Below are 25518 nucleotides of genomic sequence, written 5' to 3' on the forward strand. Positions count from 1 at the left end.
AGACCAGGGGTGTCAAACTCATTTTAGTTCAGTGGTCAAATGCATAATATGTAAGAAACCAACCATATCCAGGCAATAAGTGACAGATATCAGTCCCAACAGGATATTCATTTTAAATTTCCTAGATTTTGTGACCAATTTCTATTAAATTTAAGGGAAACATTATGTCACAATTTGAAGAAAATTGAAGAATTCTGTAAGAATTTTATGACAAGAACATTATAAATGACTGCCAGCATGTGATATAAGCACTAAGAAAACTGTGAGCCCCTGTAAATATTGTTGGGTTTCATTTACTCAATGATTCATGTTTTTTCTGTCATTTTTTTTTTTTTTTTTTTCTCCTGAGGGCCAAATTGAATGCACCAAAAGGTCGGATATGGCCCCCGGGCCAAGAGTTTGGCACCATGTACTCGACCTTCACATGTATGAATATGATGCAGCACTCTTTTACACCATGAAGAAAATGTAATACTCTTGGACACCATAATGTTACACATCCCAGTGCTGAGACATTGTTCAGTGCTGGTTTTTGCTACACGAGGAGTTTATTTTGTAACGATAAACGGAAGTTGTGATTTTTCTTTTGGTAACAGTGGAGCGGAGCTCTGCTGCCCCCTGCAGTTTACTGAGAGGCTGAGCCCTGCAGGGAACCACTGTGCGTGTGTGTGCGTGCCATCCCTTCTCCACAGCCGCTCTATCTCCAGCTGTGCTCGGACCCACATCTGGACAGGCTGGGTACTGGACACCGACTCACGGCGGTCCATATGCGAGCAGCGCCTCTTTCTGCGTCTATGCACTCAGCTCCATCATGAGCTGCACGAAGGAGACCAGCACCCTCCAGCAGACCTCCGAGAGCAGCCTCGGCAGCAGCATCGAGTGGTTTATGGCAAACGATGTGTTTGTGTGCGGAGGGGATGTCGGGGAGAGCCACGGGGGCACGGGTGGGCTCGTGGACCCAGAGCCCGCGCAGGCCGCTTTGAACAGACACCTGCCGCTGCTCATGGCCGACCCGCAGCGGTTCCAGCAGGACATGATGCTGGGCATCGATGCAGAGGACTACTGTAGCCCTTCGTATGCGGACATTGACAGCGAGGGCAGCGTCACCGGCAAAAAGCGCCTCCGCTCCAACAGCTCCAGACATCGAGGAGAAATAGTGACGGAGCTCGGGCCGGAGGAGATCCGATGGTTTTACAAAGAGGACAAAAGGACGTGGAAGCCGTTCATAGGACACGATTCTTTGAAAATCGAGACCGCTTATCGGAGATGCTGTGAGTTAAACAAGGTCAATCACACAAACATCAGCACCGACCCCGAGGACAGCTGTGTCCGAGCCGAGCCGCTCCTCAGTCACTCCGAGCCGGCGGTGTGTGTCCGGGGAGGGCTCTACGAGGTGGACATCAGGGAGAAGGAGTGCTACCCCGTCTACTGGAACCGTGAGCATCGAACCCTTCCACTGCAGTGCATCCCAAACAAGGATTCGTGTTCCACACACTGACCTAACCATTGTGTGTGTGTGTGTGTGTGTGTGTGTGTGTGTGTCAGAGATGCCATTGTCTGATACTAGGGCCACATTTATTTATTTATCTAGGATGATACAAACATCATTTCCTCACATAAAGAGGACAATGGGTCGTACTGTAATATCACTTAGGCTTATGCCAGTATTTAGAATAATGACCAATCTGAGCATAAATACAGGTGTGTTTGTATTTTTGTTGTCATTTTATTTGTTTCTGGAGTGATTTTTGTGTATTTATATTGTCTTTTTGTTGATTTTTCTTTAATTTGGTGTGTTTTTGTGAGGCATTTTTGAGTATTTTTGTTGACATTTTCTATATATTTTCCTCTCTTTTATGTGTATTTTTGTGGTTTTTTGGAGCTACATTTTTGTGGTTTTGAAGTAATTTCATGTATTAAAGATTAAATCAGGGCTTTCGCCTTTAATTGGCCATGTAATGTTACTACATTAATGGAATTTGTCCTCTGCATTTAACCCATCCCTGAGGAGCAGTGGGCAGCCATTATTGTGGCCCCTGGGGAGCAGTTCGGGGTTAAGGGACTTGCTATTTTGATTTGTGATTCATTCAATTGGATATTTGATTTTGATTAATGATATTTCAGTCACAGCCCTACTTTTACTTGAATATGAATAAGAGATTCACAGAGAACTAATGCTGAAAATATTAGAAAGTAACCCTAACTTGGTGCAGTATTGAAAATATTTAAGTTTTTTATTTTATTTTATTTTTTTATTGTGAAGTTTTTCAATGGTGCAAAAATAGCAGAAGTCATTCCCACAAGTAAAATAAGACAGATTAAGACAAACTCATGCTAAAATTTATAACTATAAAATTATGTATTTAAAAATACATTTTAAGATTTTATGAATCCATTCAAAGGAAAATCAATTAAAATCCATAATATTTTTTTTATTTTTTTTTTTAACTGAGCCCTACTCAAAAATTACTAATTTTCTTGCATATGCCTTTAACAGCAAAATAAGAAAAATGTTATTCTCAGTCAGGTTTGAAAGCTCATGTTTATTTATAACAAAGACTAAAAAAAATATGAGATCAGAGATTACTAAAGTCAGTCATCTTTGTTATGAAATAATCTGTCCTTAAAAAAATGTCAAAAATGCCAAAAAAAAAAAAAAAAAAAAAAAACTCAATCATTGGAACGGTATTGGAAATGTTGCCTACTAGAAATTTAAACTGTAACCAAATACTCATCTCTCTTCATCAAAGCTGTATTTTTAATGGATTTCTTTACTGTCACATCTCTAAGTAGATAACATCACATTGGCTTCGAAGAACAACTTCTCGCTTTCAGAAACTGTTGGGGTTTCATCTTGAGGAATATGTGCTTTTTTTGGTTACAAAGCCACAATATCTCCAGAACTGTCATGGTTTTTTTTGTTTTTATCCCCCATAATTCTATTATCTCAACTTGTTTTAAAAGTACTGTTGTTATATGGGTTTGAAAAGCTGTCCTCAACTTCTGTGTTTTGTAAAGTCAAACCCATAGGCAGAATTCTGCATTTGAGATGACAGAGAAGATAATCTAAATCACTAAATGTTATTGATCTTTCAGAACAAGACCGTATTCCTGTGATGAGGGGTCAGTGGTTTACTGATGGAACGTGGCTTCCTCTGGAAGAAGATGAGAGCGACTTCATAGAGTTGGAGCACCTCATGCGCTTCAGAGGCCAACAAATGCGGGACACTTATGAGGTGGACGCAGTGACTACCACAGTGGACAGCAAGGACGGTCAGACTGGAAAATTTACTCTTCTATGAAGTAAATCTTCTTTAACTGCATGCAATCCCCTGGAGTGTAAAGTTGACTCATAGTCATCAACAATCTTTACAAGTGAATAAAAATGTTGATTTAACAATTAACATTGATGTAGAGAAAGCTTAGGGGCGGATTCACAAAAGGTTTAGGGGTACTAAAACATGTGCAAACATCACTCCTCGCACTGATAAGGGGTACGAACCCCAGGGAATCAGGACTGCGCGTCACAATGCGCCCACAATCGATTTAGCTCGTTTCCCTCTGATGAATATATAAAGTATGCGGATCTCATAAGGGGCGCAAAAAAATTGGAAGAGGAAACGCAAATAAATTAATGCAATGGGCGCAATGCAATTAATCAACCCTGGAACTGTTTGCGGTGATTGTTTTTGCACCGAAAAATAGCACGACTGACAAACAGGTGCAAACACACACGCAGAGATCAGCTGCAGTAAAGCCTAATTTAAGGTTCTGCATAAAATCCCTCGACGTAGACGCACGTAGGCTCGGACCCCTTCCCCCGCAATCTTACGTGCGCCTCCCAAAAATCCTGACTACCCATCAAGTCGACACCTTGACGAGTAGTCAGCAAGCGCTGTGATTGGTCAGCTGCCTTTTCTAATCACACTGCCATGTTTCTAGTTTTTGTGTAGCGATACAAGAGTTGTTTCTACAGTAGATTGAGTCACAGACAGAACCGAGACGGACTAAAAGTGCCAGAGTTTTATTATTTCCTTTCATGGCTGCAGCACGTGAAGCACCGCCAAACGGAGTCAATCACAGACAAAAGGTGTGTGTTTATTGTTATTATCGCTACTACTGCCTTGTCTCTGTACCTACAGTGTGCTTGTGTGTGTGTTTCATTAACAGTAAACAATGACCAACATGCTGTGGAGGCTGATAGAGGAACAGACATGATGTTATGTTTAAAGCGATATTTACAGCACTGTCCCGCTCCAACTTCCCGCTTCTCGGGACCACGGACCCAGTTACCTTTCTGCTCTCTCTCCGCTCTACGGCAGGGTCTGGGTCCCCTCACCCCCGGTGTGACTGTTGACCGGAGCAGTCGACAGTCCGCTCAATACACTTTTATACTTGGTTTCCGAGTTTCCTATGTTAATATTGAATAATAAAGTGCACGTTTTGAAACCATTGTTTTAATGTTTGTGTCCAACAAAACACACACAGTTAGGTACAGTAGGTAAGTAATAATCCAGAAATAAATTACATTTTAAGATGCTTAAAAAACATAAACAAGGACTTGCTCATTTGTAACAACACAACCACAACCGCCTAGCGGCAGGGCAGCCAATCGCATAGCGAGGCGTTGAAGTAAAAGGGCCAACCTCCGTGTCACGTTGACGGTATGCCCCGGTGTAGGTCCTGACGCAGAACCTTCAACCAGGCTTAAATGTTGACATAAAATACAGCGGAGATGAAAAAAAAAAACTCCAGTTAACCTTTCGAGTATAAGAAAATGATTTAAAGGGGAGGTATGATGAAAAAATCTTTTTCTGATGGTTTTGCTTCTCAGATCAAAGACATCAACAGATCAATAGGACGGTTTCTGTCCAAATCTGCCTGTTTTTCATGGACTGATAGGAGCAAAGTTACAGGTCCTGACGGAACAGCCACATTAAATTAGGGGGAAAAATATCATTAGGTTTTAAAGTTGCTGTTTAAAAAAAAAAAAAGCTATTTTCTTTGTTCATTTTGTTTTCTACATTATTAAATGTTTGTGCAACACACAGAGAGGCCCTCCCACCTCCAATTGAACTTCTTCAAATGTCATTTTGTGCTTCTGTGCACTCATCTCTCCATGTTGAATTAGCAAAATGTTCATTTAAATAGGGCGGTCTCAACCACGTCTATACGCGCAGCTATTACTGCCCCAATGTTAGTGAAATCCTCACAGCAGGCGAGGAAACAGCGCCACCAAAGGATTTAGGAACGCAACTGGTTTAGCACCCTTTATTTCAGATCTTAGTGAATCCAACCCTTAGAGTACAGATTTTAAAAGTGTGTAGTTCCCTAAATGTATTTTTCTTCCCACTGTGTTCGTAGTGGTCAAAGTGTGTCTATTGCTTCTAACACGGTGGGACTGTCTCTTAGCTATCCACAGCCTGAAGCTGAGCAGGAGTCATGTGGATTGGCACAGTGTGGATGAAGTGTACCTCTACAGTGATGCCACCACCTCCAAAATAGCACGCACCTTCACTCAGAAACTGGGATTCTCCAAAGGTACGTGAACGAGCACAGCTGTTTACCTCCACAACATGGGCTTTGCACTGCCATGTAATTATGACGCCAAAGGTTTTGTGAGATGATAAAACTTTTGACGTTGTTACGACCCATTAAAATGGACCAAACGTAAAAAAACACGGGAGGCAAAACAGAGAATGAATCTTTCACATTTATTTATTTGAAGTTGGTTGTTGGTGCAATATAAACCTTTTTGTGCTCCAAAAAATTAAGCAAAGAACTGAAAGCAGGCTTGTCAAACAGAACAAAAGGGTGTGGTACCAGGCTAACCCTGTACACCCGAACTAAGTTAAAACAACCCAAACTAAACCCAAATCAAAAGTGAAAACAGGATAGCAGATCCCACCAGGCCAAAGATGAACCAAATTAAAAAAAAAACTTAACATTAACAAAGGATACAACAGGCAGGAGCATTTGGTGGAAAAAGTTACCAAAGCTAAATAAGTCTACAAAAAAATGAACAAATATATCTCAAAAAGGGAAAATATGCACAACTGGAACCAACAAAAATATACGTATATTAAAAGGGGAAAAGATGAAAAATGAGCGCATAACATACGTACAATTAACACACATTAAGGTGATTGCAGGCCTCTATCATTAATTGGTAAGGAAAAGGAGAATTATTCCAAACAGTCCCTACTATGATGAGAGTGCATATGAGAACATAAATGTGTTTTCTGGAATCGACTGATTCTTAAAGATGCTGGAGACAATAATAACTGACATTTTTATATAACACAGATTAAAGACCTCATTGATCAATACATTGAAGGATGTTTAAACAAATATTTAAAGTTGAAAGACTGTTTTTGACAGTGTCATAGACAATGGGTTTTTGTTAAATGATCATGTGACTTGAAACTTCGGAAAAGTTTGGCATATTGCATTGTGGGATTTAGAGTCTTATAGAGGAATGCAAAGATTGTGTCGAAGCGGAACGTTTTTTTAAGAAGTGTTTTTAACCTCAATCTTACTGTTGATTTCTTGTATTTTTTTCACCAGACATAACAATTAGTTTGATGTCATATTTTTTGTTCTTCTTTGTTTATCGTGTCCATGATGGTATGACTTTCGGGTAAGATAATATGTTTTGAAACTCTTCAGCATCAAGCAGTGGGACGCGTCTTCACAGAGGGTATGTGGAGGAAGCGGCTCCTGAGGACACGCCCCCTGAGACAACACACATTGTGTTTGTTGTGCATGGCATCGGTCAGAAGATGGACCAGGGTCGCATCATCAGGAACACCATTATGTGAGCTGCAGGGCTTTGTAGGAGAAACCACTGGAATGAACACAATCTGTCTGATGATTCCTGAAGTGTGCTGTCTTGCTGTGTTGAACAGGATGAGAGACGCTGCCAGAAAAATGGAAGAGAAGCACTTTGCTGATCGTGTCACAGAGCATGTGGAGTTCCTTCCTGTGGAGTGGAGGTCAAAACTGTGTCTAGATGGAGGTATGTATGTTGAAGATCACTGTAAGCCATCTTAAGACATCCATTCCAACTCATTTTAGTTCACACAATCACACTCAACATTTTTTAGTGCAACTAGTTTCCTGTGCTTATATCACATGCTGGCAGTCATTTTTAATCTCAAATAATTAAAATAACTATTTTTCTCAAATTATTCCATAAATTTTCCTCAAATTAAATTCAAATTGATCACAAAATACGAGAAGATTTTGCAGGGACCGACATCTGTCACTTATTGCTTGGATTTTATTGGTGCCTTATTGGGATGTGAATCTTTGAGTGTCTCACGATTCGATTTAATTCCAATTCTTAGGGTCATGATTCGATTCAAGATCAAAGAACCGATTCTTGATTCAAACGATTCTCAATTCAAAATTGATACAATTGTATCAATTTTGAATACAATTGTATCATGCCATAATATAGTTTGTTTAGGATATTTTTCAATAAACTGTTTCTAATGATGAAATCACACAAAGGCAAACTTAAGGCAAAAGGTAACATTTATTCATGCTAAACAAATAAAAACGTATTTACTGTAGAAGAAATAACTTGCATAAATGAAATTGCCTAAATAAAAGCTGAGGCCAGCTGCCCCTTTCTTCTAGAAGTAAGTGTCAACTCTCACTGACTACAAGTATAAGTTCTTCTATTCATAAATAAAATTGCCTAAATAAAAGCTTAGGCTAGCTGCATTTTTCTCCCAGAAGTTACAAAAAAAAAAAAAAAACTCTACACAAATAATACAAATTGGTGTTTTTTGTGATTTTTGAAAACAGAAACTTTTTTGGTAAGTCTCAATTCTCAGTGACTACAAGAATATGTTACGGCATACAAAAAATAAAGCTTCTATTAATAAATAAAATTTCCTAAATAAAAGCTGGCTACTTTTTTCTCTCTCATAAAAGGTTCCCATTTCAAAATACACAACAATGTAACTGGTGTTTTCTTTGATATTTAAAAAATAACATTGTACAGTCACAGTCAGTAAAGCACATTTAAGATCTAAATTTAAGACAATATAATACTTTTTAAGGCCTAAAAAAATTAATTCCATTTAATATTTTTTCACTCTTTCTGACTGACATTCATTATTTCAACAAAATATCAACATTCTCTCCATCTCTGTTCCTCCATCACTGTACTTACTGTACTTGTTACCATAGTAATAAATTACTATTGCCCAAAGCTTCAACTTCAACCAATGTGATATCTATTAGCTTAAATAATAGCTTATTTCTGTGTTGTAATTGATTTGTTAATATCAGAGCAGCTGCAGAAGGTTTTTGTGGAAGGATGAGTTGAGGCTGTATTTCTGTGCTTACTTCACTGTAGACTGAAAGGAAAATGTGTGCTTTCCTGCAGACACAGTGGACTCTATTACTCCAGACAAAGTGCGCGGGCTCAGAGACATGCTGAACAGCAGTGCAATGGACATCATGTACTATACCAGCCCACTGTACAGAGACGAGGTAAACTCTGCTACTTTTATGTTGGATGTCAGAGATCCAGTCTTCTGTCTGCCCACTATCCCAGTCATAAAGCTGTCACAAAAATGACTTAATGTACTTTTGTGTGTGTGTCAACACACGTTCCTTATATTTTTTTCTGCTGCAGGGAAAGATATTGTGACTTGATTTCATTTCCTGCTGCGCTGCACAAATTTGTGTCGAGCTGCTTGGAATGAATCATAGGCCAACAGGAAACGCTGCTTTAGAACGTCGTCTTGTTGTGTGTTTGGGTGCCAGAATAGGAGGAATAACGTTAGTGGACGTAAAATAAAGTTTTATCGGGTTCCAGCGGACACTCGTTGCCCAGAAAAATGAAGATAATTGTGGTTTTGCTTCCATGCTAAGCCCCCGCCCACCAAAAATGTCACAATGTTTACAAACAATCATATACTGTAGGGTTTTTATTTTTTAATTTAGGATATTTAAAGTTCTTGATATTACAGTTTCAATGGTAAAAATATGCAAGACAATGAAAGGTAATTGCATTTGAAAAAGTACACTTGCATTATGATATATGTATAGTTATATTTATATTTGTTCTCAATAGATGTGGCTTGTATAATATATTGTCTGTATACTGTATCTGGAGCTGTAATGAGAATAATTTCCCCCTGGGATTATTAAAGTATTTCTGATTCTGCTTCTAATTAGGGCTGAACGATTTTGGAAAATAATGTAATTGCAATTGTTTTCCTCAATATTGTGATTGCGATTTAATATGCAATTAATTTTTCAAGGGCTTCTTGTCATGTATTTTTCAGTGATCACAAGCAATACCTCAATGTTTCATAAAATAAAAAATCTGATTTATTTAAACTTTAAATAGATATACATTTTAAATCACAGATTACAACAATAAAGCAAACAAATCTGTGGCTTTATGTCTTCATCTAACTCACTTCACGTTTCATGAAACATGTAAACACGTGGACTTGCAATTTTAAACACTCTGAACTTAATAGGACAGTACAAGACAGGACAAGAAAAAAAATGCAGCCTTTGTGATTAGAAAATCATGTGTTTTATGATATCGCAATAATATCGCAAATGCAATTAATCATTCACCCTATCTGATGATATACGGTTTTTACAAAAAATGTTGGCTTTAATATTGTTTTATCGTCAATAATTTGTTGGACAATATAATCACAAGCCATAACCCTGAATTAAATGTTGTAATAAGTTGTGATTGCAACAATGTCACTTGCAATTGAAACACAAGTTTGAAATTGTGTCCCGTGCATGAAAAAAATGCATAAAGTGTGTTGCACGCGCAAAACAGAAACTCTTAGTTTCATGACAGTGACACATTTTGTGTAAGATTGTGTTGTGTTCACAGCTGTGCTACCTGTTCTAACCATGTGAGAGTAATACAGACTGAGTCCAGCACTGAGCAATATAAACCAAAACAAAAATCACAATACTTTCTGTCAAAAAGTGCGCCGCAAATATATGTCCATCAATATGTTTTCTAAATAAAGTCCAACCAGAAAGAGGATTCTGACTCAAAGACTTTGGGCAAACTGCTTACGCATGCACTTCATTACAACAGCTGCCACATAACATGGTTAATCACTTTGGTGTTTCCTTTTTTTAAAGGACAGCACTTGAGTGAGTTCTGTAACGTGGCTTGTTTCGGGGCAAGAGCCTACATCCTTAATACATCCTTCATATTGTACCTTAGAGATAAGTTATGCTCCACCTCTAGAAAGACTTGATTTAGCATTTCTGCAAATTGCGTTTCACTGCTTTCACATTGGATGGATGACATCCAAACCATTTTGAAATAGTGGAGTTTTTTTTTTTAAAGAAACAGACAGGGTAGAATAGGAAAGGAGTCACTCCTAACACCAAATTTTTGTTTTTAGCACAAAATAAGGGTTAAAAATTAAGCTAAATTGATATAAACAACACTGTCTTCTTCTGTATTGTGCATTAGAAAGTGTCAATTATTTACTATGCCATAAATGTTCCCAAACAAACTGATCCCTTAACTGTAGACACTTTAATTCAAAATTGAAATCTATAACTGAGGCTAAAATGTGTGAATGAATGAATCAATGGTCAGATTGTTTTTGTGTGTGTAGATCACAAGAGGCCTCGACTACGGAGCTGAATCGGCTTTACACACTCCCTTTTCTCTCACGGAATCCAGACTTCGAGAATATGGAAAGGTTTTCATAGTGTCGCACTCTCTTGGCTGCGTCATCACTTACGACACTCATGACAGGCTGGGACCCAGTACGCTTCTACCACCAAGAAGCTCCAGAATCAGTGGAGATACAGTCCAGCTGGTGTAGCCATGAGGAGCACCAACTCCAGGAGCAACTAAGAGTCACACGCCTCAGGTAGTGCACAGGTTCGCAATGGAAAATACCCTCTTATCACGTCAGTAAGCATTTGTTTGGATAGTTTTATTTAACATTTCTCCTCTAATACAAGTTATATTTCTTTAGATGTCAACGTTGAAAATGATTTCCCTTTTGTGTATTGTAATGTGTTTATTAATCATCTTGTCTAGATTGAGAGACTTGGAGGATCAGTTCCAGGGTCTACAGACTTCGTCTTGTGTTGCAGTGCCAGCTTTAAAATTTAAGGTATAGCTTTATTGACGCGCGATGCATCACAATGCATAACCATCTGTTTCATCCTCTAATTTCTGCACATGGTTACTTGGTCATGGCGAGGTTAAGCGTGAACTCCATTCTTCATTGTTCTTGAAGTGCAACACAAAAGTATTTGTGTTAAATTGTAAATTAAAATATAACTAAAATAAATCAAAGTAACAGGTCTGCAGTCAAGCTGCTGCTTCTAGTGTTTGTCCTCGGCTTAAAAGAAAGGACACTGAAAGTGTCAAAAATGTCAAACTTGAGTCTGAACACAGATAGCAAGAGTTAATACATGCTGTAATGCCTAGGTTCCCAAAGTGGGATAAGGGTACGCAAACTGTCATACTGGGTACGTGAAAAAAAAAAATTTAAACAGCGTGACAACATTGGAAACTAGAATATAAATAAAGCAGCAGTCAGGAGCCTCCATGCATTGCCACAATTTACACATTAGCTTGTGTAAGACTATCCTCTCGTGGTGACAAACATGAAAACAGTGGAACCGTTCTTCTTTGCGAGAATGACAATTTAAGACTTTCTCAATTTAAGCCTAACATTGCAGTTCTGTCCATCCTCTCAACCTCACCCTTCTCATTAAAGTTAAGGCGAGTTGTATTTCACAGTTTCAGGGTGATGGATATGTTGTATTAGTCACATAAGTTCAGTCAACATGTTTGGTAGATTTTTTTTTCAAAAATAAAAGAGATTGAGTCTCACTGAAAATGTCAGTAATTAATTAAATAAATCGAGTGATAATTCTGAATAAAATGTTGTCTTGTGTGCTTACAGATTAATTCTTTTTTTATTTATTATATAATATTCTTCAACAGGAAAGGTAAACTTCAGAGACACATTTCACTGAAGGGCTACAATGTATATGACATTACATTATTATGTTTTTTAAGTGTGCAGGAGGAGTGACTACATGGCTTCAGGTTAAATGTCTAAAGGGGTACGGGACTGAAACGTTGGGAACCACTGCTATAATGGATTATGTAATTCAGAGTTGTCCACATCTGTATCGCAATGAATCAATTATTTCAACACCCCTGCAATAACTTCATGAAGCTTCATCCTCTCTAACACTAGAGTGGAACAGGGCAGCTACAGTAAGGCCTGAACTTACTTCTGTAACTGATTCCTGTGTTCCAGGTGGAAAATTTCTTCTGTATGGGCTCTCCTCTCGCTGTTTTCTTGGCATTGCGAGGAATTCGCCCTGGATGCAATGGTGTGCAGGACCATATTCTGCCCACATCCATCTGTAAACGCCTCTTTAACATTTTTCCATCCCACAGATCCTGTGGTGAGTTACAGCCTCCATGTTATCTGAATGATGTCTTATTTTTGCATTGTGGAACAGCATTCTTCCAGCTTCAGAGATCAGGCAGTGATTGTGCTCATCATCAGTTTGTGTAGACATACTCCCAACATTGCTCTGTGTTCTGTCCACAGGCTTACAGACTGGAGCCTCTCATCCTAAAGCATACAGTAACATTGTGCAGTTCAAATTCACTGGTAAGACAAGTTGCCTGGTTGAGAATGGTGAATCATGTCAGGGGACCGTAAGTGTTGCAACACAGCGACAGCTAAGTTGATGTGAATGTGACGTGCAGGTATAACCCAGCAGCCCAACGCCATACGATCAGATACGGCCAACGCTGCTTAACCCTGCAAAAGAGACGGCCTCTGTGTCCGACTCAGAGAGCCTCCCCAGCCCGTGCACCTCCCCGCCTCAGGCTCGACGGCACTACGGGGAATCCATCACCAACCTGGGCAAGGCGAGCATAATGGGTGAGCACTCAGGGAACCTACTGTTAGCACGAGCCGGTAGAAAGAGAAAAGTCCTGTGTGAATCTGCAGGAATTTTAAGCAGTAACATTTAAAGGTTACAGTGTCTATAATTTTATATCTATATATGTATATTGTGACTAAAAGATGTACTGAACACCCTTCGATTGTAGAGAAACAAAGGCCTTGAGTTTAAAACAGTTTTATCGGTAACACTTAACTTAGTTTGAAACATAAGGCTGACATTATCATTATCTGTCATTAGCATGAATAAGGTGTCATGAAGGCTGTCATTAAGTGTCGTTAAATTATGACAACTTTGGAGCTATGTTGGCATTTTTTGGGTTAGGTGAAGGGATTTAGTGGGTCAGGGATAGGGCAATGAACAACACTTAATGACAGCCTACATTACACCTTATTCATGCTAATGACAGGTGTTATGTCATAATAATGTTAACCTTATGTATAAAACTTCAAGTCTCAGTCTGTAGGTTTAAATACGTATTTGTCTCATCACACCCTGTTTTGTTAGCATGTGTGTGCTAAGAGAGTGTTTGGCTCACTCCACTCAGGTTTGTTTTTAGTAGAGGGAAGGCATCTACTGATGGCCTCCCCTCTACTATTTAAAGGAGTGCTTACTGGTTTAATGGCTTCTCCACCGGGTCTGTCTGTGTCCATTGGTTACTTTGTTTGTTAGTATTTGTTTTCCAATCTCACTTTTATTTAATATGAACTAGGGATGCACCGAAATGAAAATTATTGGCCGAAAACCAAAACGCAGAAATAAATTATTATGCAAATTATTATTCCCATTGCATTTATGCCTCTGAATGTGTGTTAACCTAACTAAAATTAACTCATTATTATTAATGCTTCAAAGAATAAATCCATTCAAAATATGAATATATTTATTTTGCACTGACATTCCAACAATGAATAAAAATAATAAATAATATTGTACAGGCTTATAACTGAGTGAGCTGCTGGAAGAGAGTCATATTAAATATGTTTTCTCATTCAAACACAAAATGCATTTAAGAGCGTGTGCGTCTCTGTGTGCTTTGATTGCGGCTTGCATCATTTCCTGTGCGCACTGGTTTTATCCTGATCTTTATAACGCGTACCAAGTACCGTTGTAATGTAGTAAAGATCTCTGTGAAACGTGCGCTGACAGACCGAAACCAGATTCTGCTGCTGATACACAGCAACGCATGTGGTCCGCAGTGTGGTCCGTGTTGACCGAGGGCGACACGCAACTACAGTGTGGACTGACACAGAAACATAAAACACACTTATGTGCCCCATCACTGCTCAGAAAACACTTGAGTGCTCAGACATATTGAAATACAGTCCGGGAAGAACTTAAGCTGTTTCCAGACAAGCGCGCACCATTTGCTGCGTCATCACAACGTTGGTCGGCTTTTTCCGGTGAGAACATTTTCGGTGGCCGGAATTTTGGTGCATCACTAATATTCACTTTTATTTTGAGACTTCTTCTGTCTGCTTGTTTCTTTCTCTGTATCTGGTTCTTCCACATCTCCGAACCTTCCCTACAACATCACACACAACGTAACAGGTGTTGATGCTAGGGATAGCGGTTGATAAACCAAGTCATTTACCATTTACAAGCAAACGTTCTACTGTCCTGCAGGTGCTGCAAGTCTGGGAAAAGGAATCGGAGGAATATTGTTTTCCCGCTTCTCCCGGTCCAGCGGTCAAGTGGGTGGAGAGGGTGACGAGACCTCAGAATATGAGGGAGGAGCTTCAGAAGTGGAAAACATGGCAGCAGATGATGAAGTGATTGTGACAGAGAGTGACAATAAAGAGAAAGATATGGAGGAGGAGTTCAAGCATGCCATGTCCCAGTCCAGCTCAGCAGTGATGGACAGCTCATCCTGTAAGTAAAGGCTTGTTTACAGGGGGATGTTCTCATGGAGACTTTTTTAAGAATGCTGTCTTCCTGATCTGCTGCTTCCTCTCTTCCAGTGGAACTTGAGAGACGCATTGACTATGAACTTCGAGAGGGCTTGGTGGAGAGCCGCTATTGGTCGACAGTGACCTCCCACACAGCGTACTGGTGCTCTTATGACGTGGCTCTGTTTCTGCTGACCTTCATGTACCGACCACAGGAAGCTCCCAATCCTGCAGAGGAGCACCCACAGCCGTCGTAAGCAGAGCGAACAGAGCAGTTACAGCTCTGCTCTCAACCTGCCAATGTTCCCCTCTATCCAACGTGGTTCTCCAACCTTCTCTGCCTCCTCAACTTCAAATCTGTAAACCTCAAAAACAAACATTTACCTATAATTTTCCTTAGTATTTTGTTGTGTAAAACAGAAAAAAAAATATTTGTTTTCTTAAGTAACAATTGTGCCCTAAATTTAAAGAATCTCATTGTTTTGGCCAATGTTACTTTTCAGCCATGTTTATTGCATTTTGTTGCATCTATTACAAAGTTTTAGACTTATATTTATTTACCTGGAATAGTAGTTAAGCACTTTTCAGTTATAATTTATAACTGAAGTTTTTACAGATTTCTGGGACCTCAGTTTGAGAACCCCTGCTGGTATATTGTTAAACACAAGTTGTAAATGTAAACAAAGCCTATTTTCTTATTTAAAATACTTTACATGAAGGTCAGTTAACCTTTTTTAAAACAGCAGGACACAAGCTCATTCCCTCTATTTTTGTTGTTTTAAAAATAACTGCACTTCCCTATAAATATTTTTATTCCGTGACTCTTTGTTACAGTCGTAGTAATTATTTATTTTCACAAAAACTCCATCATTTTCTACAACTTTATCTTAAAAAAATGTGCCAATAGGATTTTTAATTATATTAATTATATTTGTGTAAATTAGTCCAACTCGATATGTCTTGCCATAAACATAAAACATTCTATTTATCTGAATAGTGTTCAGTTTACATTCAGTTGTATTGAGTAAAGGTGTCCCAATCCGATATTGATATCGGATATCAGTCCATATTGGTAAAAAAAAGGAGTGATGCTATCGGCCTCATGTAAAATATCTGATACATGCTTGGATGATATTGTGGGTTTTTAGCTGTTCTCACCATATACACAACTGAAGTGGACTTGTTGTTATTTTAAACTTTAAAAGTATAATTAGTTTTTATTGGATTTATTTGTTATTTTTCAGGGTCTTATAATTCTTTTTTTATTGAATTGTAGAATATTATGTTTAAGGTTAAAATGTTTGTAACCCATTGGTTAATAAGTCAACCTTCTGTTGCTGACTATTGTTCTCTGGGTGATATCACTTGATGGAGTATTTTCTAATATTCTAAACTACAAAATAAGTAATTAAAGTATGTTTGATTCATGCTGATATTGGATTGATATTGAAGACCACAACATCGGTATCGTATTGGAAGTGAAAAAGTTATATCGAGACATCCTTAAAAGGGAGTGCAGTGCCTGTAGGAAGTCTGTCTTGCTATAGAAAAGTGGGAGGTTAAGTAGCTTTTTCATGGATTGTTTACATGGGAGCTTTAATTCCTCTTCAATTCAGAATAAAAGTAAAATCCTCTTTAAACTGACCTTGTAAACACTTTTATTTCTGAATTAAACACACACACGCACAGGTCACCCAAAGCGAGCAAAAAGTGAAGCCACTCCAGCGGAGTGTTAGCGCTCTGCCAGCCGGGACGCCACGGATAGGCCGTGAAGCACCGTTCCTCGAACCCCCCTATCTCTGCTCTGCTACCCCGACACAGAGCCTCTGCGCGCTCGCGAGGCACACGCGCGGACGGCGCCTTAGCCTCGGGTCGCCACAGCGCCCCCGCCCAAAACAGGGTGCCCCCGGCTGGACACCGTCTGCCCTCGGCCCCGCTGCCCACAGAGTGATTGGCTCTGGTGCGCCCACAGTGATGACGTCATCAGTTTTAAAATGTATAATTTATGAACGGTATCATTGCAGTCCAAACAAATCCGACGTTGCACACCTTTGAATCAAGTAGCAGCCATGTTGAAAGTCTCAGGTCATTCAGAGCCTGATATGCAGAGATATTTGAGGAACAGACAGACAGACAGACAAAGATTCCTTGCTTTATAGATGTTATCATTGCTAAGACAGAGACAGTGCTATAAATAAATGTCCTCCCCATCACAAGCTGAGGATCCTTTGATCGGGAGCGCACAGCAGCTGTGCATGTCTGCCTCGGCCGTCGCAAAATGGCCAAAAACAGTCTTCTGTATACACCAGTGGGTGTATGCAGCTTTCTTTACAATAGCTCTCCTGCACCCTGTCCTTTGAAACACCGAATTAGATCCTTAAAGTAGACTCAACAAGCTGAAAATCTCCTTAATACAACAAAACATGTATACAAACTAGTTTTTATGATCAAAAAACTGCTGCTTGCTGTTTTGTGCTGACTGTCAAACATTAATGCTCAGATGATCTTTCACATCATTGGAAGGATATTGTGAATTAGTGGTGATCCATTATGAGTTTAATGCACAGATTACACAGAAATCAGGTGCTCGTCAAAGAGCACACTACAAGGAGCTATTTTCTTGACCTAATAGTACAGTGTGGAACAGTTTTTTCTTTGTACGTATTATATCAATGATTTTTCCATGTGATCATGTATATCAATAGGTAATAAGGGGCTATTTTCTTTTTTTTACTTCTGTTTTTATGTAAAACATTTTGGACTGCCTCCTTGTGAATGAAAAGTGATTTCCTAATAAAGTTCAATGATGGGTTTAACGGTTAATAAGTCATATGGAGAGCGTGTTTTTTTTCCACTTTATGCAAACATTCAAAAAACTGTTTCAATAGCTCTTAGCAAAAACAAAGTTCCTAAAAAAGAAATACAATCTTATTTGTAATGGGTGCTAAGCACAACAGGGCCAAATCAGCAGCATGAGTGAGTTAAGTGTCTGCCATAGTAATGCTAATGAAGCAAATATACTTTATTAAAGGTGCAGTCTGCACTCTTTTAAAGTGATTTTTTTTGTCATATTTGCTAAAGCTGTCACATGTAAGGACAACTTACATCAAACTTGTAGTTTGTGTAAAAAAAACAGGCTCATTGAGTCCCTCTGCTGCTCCTGCCAGCGTTTGCAGATTGCCCAGAAATGCACCGCGACCCGAGCAACAAAGAACCAATCAGAGCCAGGATTGTGTTTGATGGACTGTCTGACAGCTGTTGCTCACAGGCCCCGCCCCTTCCGGAGCTAGAGCGCTTGTCTTTTTTACAGTGTATGGTCTGGAGGAGTAGCTAGAAGATTGAATTGGTGACTTTTCTGCTTGAAAGGTAATTACTGCTGCTTGATTTACATTATGTTTGAATTGTAATTGTTACACTAGAACTTCTGTGGTGCACCTGTAAGTGACTGTGTTGCTGCTGGTGTTGTGAGGTGTGTGCACATAGAGACAGAGAAGGCCCTCAGTAATATGCTTTTAACAGAGCCTGTTATATTACAGTGATGTTGCTGTCTGGCTAACGTTAGCTGTTAGCTCTCTGAGGGAGTGGACTTTGGAAAATTTGGAGGCAGGGCAAGAGAGCATTGGGGATGGAGGGAGAGGGGGATCTGAGAGTTGCGGAGTTTTACCTTTAATCACCGGAGTGTATAATCTGTCTCTCTATTTTAACCATTTTAACAAGCACTTACCTCATCGAATTGACATTTATTTTATTTATGTTGGTTAGCCACACCATGTCTTGTTCTCATGCACATCATTTTTGAAATGATGTTCTCTAATAATTTATAATAATAAAAAAGAACCTAGTTTGATCTGTATGCACATCTTTTTATTTGTTTTACTGCATGGGAGAGATTCCTCCCCCCCCCCCCCCCCCCCCCCACCCCCCCCCCCCAAAAAAAAAAAGTGACTAAGTAACGTTTACTCTGAGTACATTTGAAGTGAGCTACTTTACTCGTTAAGTTTAATCAAAGTAACAGTACTTTTAGTTAAGTAGATTTTTTCTGTACTCTTTCCACCCCTGAGTAATAATAGACTGTTTTATATCACTAGTAGTACTCGTAAATTTAAAAGATTCGTAGTAGTGCTAGTAGACCTAATTAAGTAGGAGTGGTTATAACCAAGTACACCGCTCTGATTGGTTGTAATATTTTAGGAAATGGCAAGCCTGAATACACTTTTCACCACCTCCTTATTAGCAATGTTGGGCGGTAACCAACGTCACTTTTGACAGTAACTAGTACTGTAACACAATATTTTTCTAAAGAAATAACGCTGTTACCGTTACAATATGTTAGCTGCAGTGTACTTCCTGTTTACAGTGGCGCTACATATTTTTGCGGGATGCCGTGCCAAACACGGTAAAAGAAGCATTGTCAGCGTGTTTCTGTTTACATCATGTGCGCCAATCATGGCGAGTCAATGCGAGAGCAGGAAGAGCTTTTAAAGTGAAAATACACGCATTAATTTTGTCTCCAAAAGATGCATCAGTGAAGCTAAGCTAACACTGCGGCTGGATTTTAACGGACTGTGACTGTTATCCAGGGACAGGTCAGCCAAACTATTGCACGGTATGTTGTTGTAAATATTGTAATGACCGTTGAGTTCATTATGTGTTGTGTTCACTGTGCAGGGACAGCCTCGCCACAAGAAGGCAGCACAGGGTTGGGAGTGTGGCTGCCAGTTAGTTAAGCGTGTTGCCTGTGTTAGAGGGGTGTGTTCGTTTGCTACTGTGATGACATTAGTGGCGTGGGTTACGGCCATAACAGTAGCCCTGTATGCAACTGTGTTTAACCCTGCAAGCCAAATAAAGCCCGTTTGGTTCAACCTGACCCATCCGGTGATTAGTAGAATAAGTGAACGTTACACTGGTGTCAAAAGTGGGATTAAAACAGGATCGACGCAAGATGCTAACCACTAGCTCTCGCTACCCGCGACAGAACAAGCAGCCCTCTGCCGGCCAGGACACACAGCGGCCCAGTATGTCTACCAAGATTAAATCTGAGCAGCCGGAGGGTGATACGCAGCCATGGTCCCCTGCTTCCACCGTCAGAGAGGCTGCAATGCTGATGGCTGCTGAGGCTGGATTTCCACCGGGGGAAGCTAGAAGCGGCGGGGAAACTGCGTGCGCTCTACCCGGCTCGGACAGGAAAGGACCGGCATGCAACGCCAGGTCACGTTATGTAAACAAAGATCAATCAATCAATCAATCAATCTTTATTTGTATAGCGCCAAATCATAACCAATGGTATCTCAAGACACTTTACAGTAGAGCAGTCTTAAGGACGGACTCTTCATTTTATGGATACACACATATGCATATATACGTATATACACATACATATGTATCCCACACCCAACATGAATTCATCATGGCAGCAAGGAAAACCTTCTGTTAAGCAGCAGGAACCTTGTGTGGATCCCATTCCTATGACGAACAGCCATCCACGTGATGCTGTGTTGGGTGTGTGCAGAGGAGAGGGTGGAGACAGAGTTGTTGAGACTCTGTAACTCCACACTAGGGATCCCACGGACCTGCAAGACAAAAGTCAGAAGGAGTACAGGAGCAAACACACAAGGGAAGAAGCAGACATAGAGGGAGTGTTTGAGAGAGGAATGGGACCCTCTCCGGTCCCTCTCTAACCTAAATGACCTCTCTCTTAACGCCCTCTCCAACCTCTCTCCAACCGAGCATGCCAGACCCCCCCCCGGCAGTCTATGCCTATTGCATCTTAATTATGAGCTATGAGCTGGTTCCTAACTAAAAGCTTTACCAAAGAGGAATGTTTTGAGCCTAACCTTAAAGGTAGAGAGGGTGTCTGCCCCCCAAACCGTGGTAGGTAGATGGTTCCAGAGAAGTGGGGCCTGATAACTGAAAGCTCTTCCTCCTATACTACTTTTAGAGACGAATGGAACAACGAGTAGTCCAGCATTTTGAGAGCGTAGTGTTCTGGGGGGATTGTATGGCACTACAAGCTCCTTGAGATAGACTGGTGCCTGTCCATTTAGGGCTTTATAAGTGAGAAGAAGAATCTTGAATTCTATTCTATATTTTATGGGAAGCCAATGCAGAGAGGCTAATACAGGAGTAATTTGATCTCTTCTCCTAGTTTTAGTCAGTACACGTGCTGCAGCATTTTGAACCAGCTGAAGTGTCTTAAGCGACTTGCTCGGGCAGCCTGCTAAAAGAGAATTACAATAATCCAGTCGAGAGGTAACAAAAGCATGGACTAGTTTTTCGCGTCGCCCTGAGACAGGATAGATCTGATTTTAGCAATGTTACGGAGATGAAAGAAGGCAGGTCTTGAAGTTTGTTTTATGTGAGAGTTGAAGGATAAGTCCTGATCAAATCGAACCCCAAGGTTTCTAACAGTTGTGCTTCGTGCCAGAGTAATGCCATCTAGGGCAGTTAGGCTAGCATAGGTTTCTCTAAGGTGTCGTGGGCCCAGTACAATGACCTCAGTCTTGTCTGAGTTAAGAAGAAGAACATTTTGGTCCATCCAGGCCCTAATGTCCTTTAGACAGGCCTCAAGTTTAGACAGCTGATTTGTCTCACCTGGCTTCATTGATACATACAGTTTAATTTTTTTCAGATTTTTATAATTGATAGCTCTTTTATTTGATTTATGTTAAAATCATGTGAAATATGGTCGGGGGACTGACACCGTCTCCATAAAATATTCATCACCATCACAACAGTTGTCATGGCGATGAACACAGCTATCATAATAGCAATGAGAGGGAAACTGTCCTAAGGCAAGCGCAGAGGGGCGTGGAGGACTCCGCCTCTGTAACATGGTCTCATTCATGAGATATCATAACAGTGACTGTGCCATGTTTCTGATAGTAGAGATGCTCCCTCCAAAGTAGGATGGATTCCATCTCTTCCTATCAGGTTCGGTTTTCCCCAGAAGGATCTCCAATTATCAATGAAACCCACCTCGTTTTCTGGACACCACCTCGATAGCCAGCGGTTAAATGATGACATGCGGCTATACATGTCATCACTGGTCAGATTTGGTAAGGGACCAGAGAAAATTACGGAGTCCGACATTGTTTTAGCATAAGCACAAACTGATTCAATGTTCACTTTGGTTGCTTCCGACTGACGACGTCGGGAGTCAATAGTGCCGACATGGAGGACTATCCTATCAAACTTACGATTACTCTTTGCCAGCAACTTTAGATTTGATTCTATGTCGCCCGCTCTGGCCCCTGGGATGCACCTCACGATGCCCGCTGACTTCGCTAGCTTCACGTTTCTCACTATGGAGTTGCCAATTATCAGAGTTTGTTCCCCGGTGAGTGTGTTGTCCTCACGGAGGGGGGAGAACCTGTTTGAGACGTGAACATGGTGGTGTCCCGAGAGGCTGTGCCTCACTGATGAAACAGCCGCCTGCCTCCTACTCCTGTCCCCTGAGGAGCGGATGGACTATAGGTCATTGGTGGGAGCCCTACAGAGGTATTTTGGACAGCTCAATCAGCCTGCACTGCTGCATTCTGAGTTCAACAGCGGGCGCAGACGGCCCGGTGAGCCCCTTCGCATCCTGGCTAATGAGATCGAGTGCTTGTGCGGACGTGCCTATGCTGACATGCCACCATCAGTGAGGAAGGAGCTTGCCGGGGACCAGTTCATACAAGCTCTCAGCCCCAAGGAGCTGCGCATCCAGACATAATTGGCCCACCCATCCACGCTGAGTGAGGCACTGCAGCTGGCTGTGGAGAGAGAGATGGTGAGTGGAGGGACTGAACGATGTGAGGACTCACCGGTGGTGAGAGCTGCGAGGATGACAGGCTGTCGGGCAGAGGGACCGGTGGCCATGCAGGACGCAGCTCGAGTAGCCCCGCCTCAACCACTCAATCCGGATGAGGGCACATGGCGCCGCCCAAGGCTTTGTTGGGGATGTGGCCAGCCAGGTCACCTCCTCAGACAGTGCTCCAAGTTTACACCTATGCAGGGAAACGACCTAGGGCCCGTGTAGGTGGTGGAGCGTGGGCCCGTGAAGCAGACGACCACCGGTTGCCATCGCCACCAGCCGCAATGGAGATAACTGTGGGCTGGCGCAGGTTGGGGGCTTCTGCCACATTCCTGTGACGGTGACAGGGGTCAGGTGTACGGCCCTGCTGGATACGTCGTCAAATGCAACCTTGGTGCGCCCGGACATCCTCCCAATGGGGGTTGCGGTGGAGCCGACTTCGGTTCAGTTAAAAACAGTGACTGGCGATCTAGCTCAAATACAAGGCAGAGGAGTGTTTCTAATTACAGTGGGGAGCCTCTCAACATCATTTACTGCGTGGGTGGTTGATGTTCAAGACCCGTGCATCCTCGGACTAGACTTTCTGCGAGCCATTGGTGGCGTGCTGGACTTTGGCAAAGGTTCACTCATCCTCCCAGGAGGGTGGTCTGTGCTCCTAACCCCCCCCGACACAATCTCAAAACCCCCACCTGCTACAGTGGCTGCTGCAGAACTAAAGACTCACATAACAGCTGCTCTTGTTTCAGACCCCACAAGGCTGTCTACACTCACCAATGTTTCCTCCCCGACCAGCACCCACCAGTCAGTGGACAGCCTTGCACCACAGCTTTTTCCTGTGCAGCCCACCTCAACACCCGGCACCCCTCCCCCCTAGCCTCAGCAGAGCCAGACGACAGGAGAAGAGGAGAGGCTTTCTACATTGCAGGACATTTGGGTCAAGAATGGTGAGGGGCTGAACGACCCGCAGCAAGAGAGTTTGTGGCAGGTGCTGCTGGAATTTAAAGACATTTTTGCCCTCAGTGACGATGAGGTGGGCCTAACACACCTGGTAAAACACGAGATTGACACTGGCAATGCCCGACCAGTTAAAGTACGCCCACATTGACTCCCACTGGCACATCAGGGTGCCGCAGACAGTGAGCTGGAGGAGATGATTAGAGCAGGAATAGTGGAACCCTCAGACAGTCCGTGGGCCTCTGCGGTGGTTATGGTGCCTAAAAAGAAGGGCTCCAGGATGCGGTTTTGTGTGGATTATAGACCACTGAATAAGGTCACTAAAAAGGAGTCTTACCCCTTCCTAGGATTGACGAGACCCTGGATCTGGTGTCTGGTGTACTTAGATGACCTCCTGGTAGGGATGTAACGATTAATCGTAAGGCAGTTAAAAATCGATTCATAGGCATCACGGTTGATATCGATTTTCTGAAAAATGGATCGCAGTACTTTATAACCAGCAGAGGGCGCTATCCACAAGTGTAGGCGGCGGGCGGATCTGCTAATACTTTCTTTCTGGCCGCCTTCTACTCTTAAATATGTTAAAAATGATTCATTACCCCTTTAGCACCGAAAGAATATCTGTAATATTACTTGTATATCTGTAAAAGTCACGTTTTTCTATTAGCTCTGTCTGCTAGCATAGCTTCTCTTCTTCACTGCACAATATCTGCATGCCAACCGACCACTGTGTTACCAGCGCCCTCTGCTGGTCCAAACAAATATGATGTAAATCAGTGCAATCACAGTTTTGTTTTTTTAAAGTCCAATTGTTAAGGCACAAAATACATTTTCAGTTGCACTTTTAAAAGAAAAAGAACTATTATGCAGTTTTGCATTGTTTATTATAGAACCAGAATTTAAATTAATAGGCTTCATTTTCATTTGTATTATTCCTTTATTTATTTCATTCAAGATTTATTTTTAGTTAAATTGCATTGTTTTGAATAGTTTATCAAGGAATTCTTTTGACAATGAAAAATAAAAGGAAAATAATACAGTATTTTTTAGTTTTTTTCCCAAAAAAATTTTTTGTCAACAGTCCCATTTTGTAAAATAAATCGTGAGAGAATCGTATCGTGAACCCAGTATCGTGAATCGAATCGTATCGGGAGTTGAGTGAATCATTACATCTCTACCTCCTGGTCTACGGCTACTCCTTCGAGGCGGCCCTGGATGCGCTGCACCTAGTGATGAGAAGAGTGGCGGATGCAGGCCTGAAGCTGCACCCCGGTAAGTGCCACTTTCTGAAGAAAGAGGTAGAGTTCCTAGGCCACAAGCTGGGGAAGGAAGGCATCAGCACCGTGGAGGAGAAAACACGCATCATCAGGGACTGGCCCACCCCCGCTGACCAAACGCAGCTCAGAGTTTTTTGAGTCTGGCCTCCTACTACAGAAGATTTGTGAAGGGCTTTTCTTCTATTGTCGCACATCTCTTTCCGCCTTCTACAAAAAAAAGTTGCCTTCGAGTGGACACAGGAGCGTCGAGGGTGCATTCAACACACAGAGCAGCACTGATTGAATCCCCCGTCCTGGCCCCTGCCGACGTTTGCCCTGCCTTTCGTCCTGGATACAGATGCCAGTAGTGTCGGACTGGGGGCGGTGCTGTCACAGGTGGGACCTGAAGGAGAGAAAGTTGTAGTATACTTCAGCCGGGTGTTGAATAAGAGTGAATGTTGTTGTTGTGTCACGAGACGGGAACTTCTCGTCGTCGTAGCAGCTGTAAGACATTTCAAGTACTACCTCTGTGGTACACCCTTCACCATCAGGACTGATCATGCTACCCTGCAGTGGCTGATGTCATTCAAAGAGCCTGAAGATCAAGTGGCTCGCTGGCCAGAAGAGCTCCAGTCTTTCAACTTCACCATCGCTCACA

General features: G+C 41.4%; 1 protein-coding gene across 1 annotated transcript; it reads left to right on the plus strand.

Annotated features, from left to right (window-relative positions):
* The first annotated feature begins 644 nt into the window (after positions 1 to 644).
* ddhd1b (DDHD domain containing 1b) lies at positions 645 to 17569 on the plus strand. The gene is given in 17 exon segments (XM_028440405.1): positions 645 to 1436; positions 3097 to 3273; positions 5413 to 5541; positions 6670 to 6817; positions 6909 to 7018; positions 8402 to 8517; positions 10645 to 10711; positions 10714 to 10766; positions 10768 to 10895; positions 11069 to 11144; positions 12309 to 12437; positions 12439 to 12459; positions 12609 to 12655; positions 12657 to 12683; positions 12781 to 12947; positions 14596 to 14841; positions 14931 to 17569. Coding segments are annotated over 17 exon segments (2451 nt in total). The 5' UTR covers positions 645 to 811; the 3' UTR covers positions 15116 to 17569.
* The last annotated feature ends 7949 nt before the right edge of the window (positions 17570 to 25518 follow it).

The sequence above is a fragment of the Gouania willdenowi genome, chromosome 24, assembly GCF_900634775.1.
Source record: "Gouania willdenowi chromosome 24, fGouWil2.1, whole genome shotgun sequence".
In the NCBI taxonomy this organism is placed as follows: Eukaryota; Metazoa; Chordata; class Actinopteri; order Blenniiformes; family Gobiesocidae; genus Gouania; species Gouania willdenowi.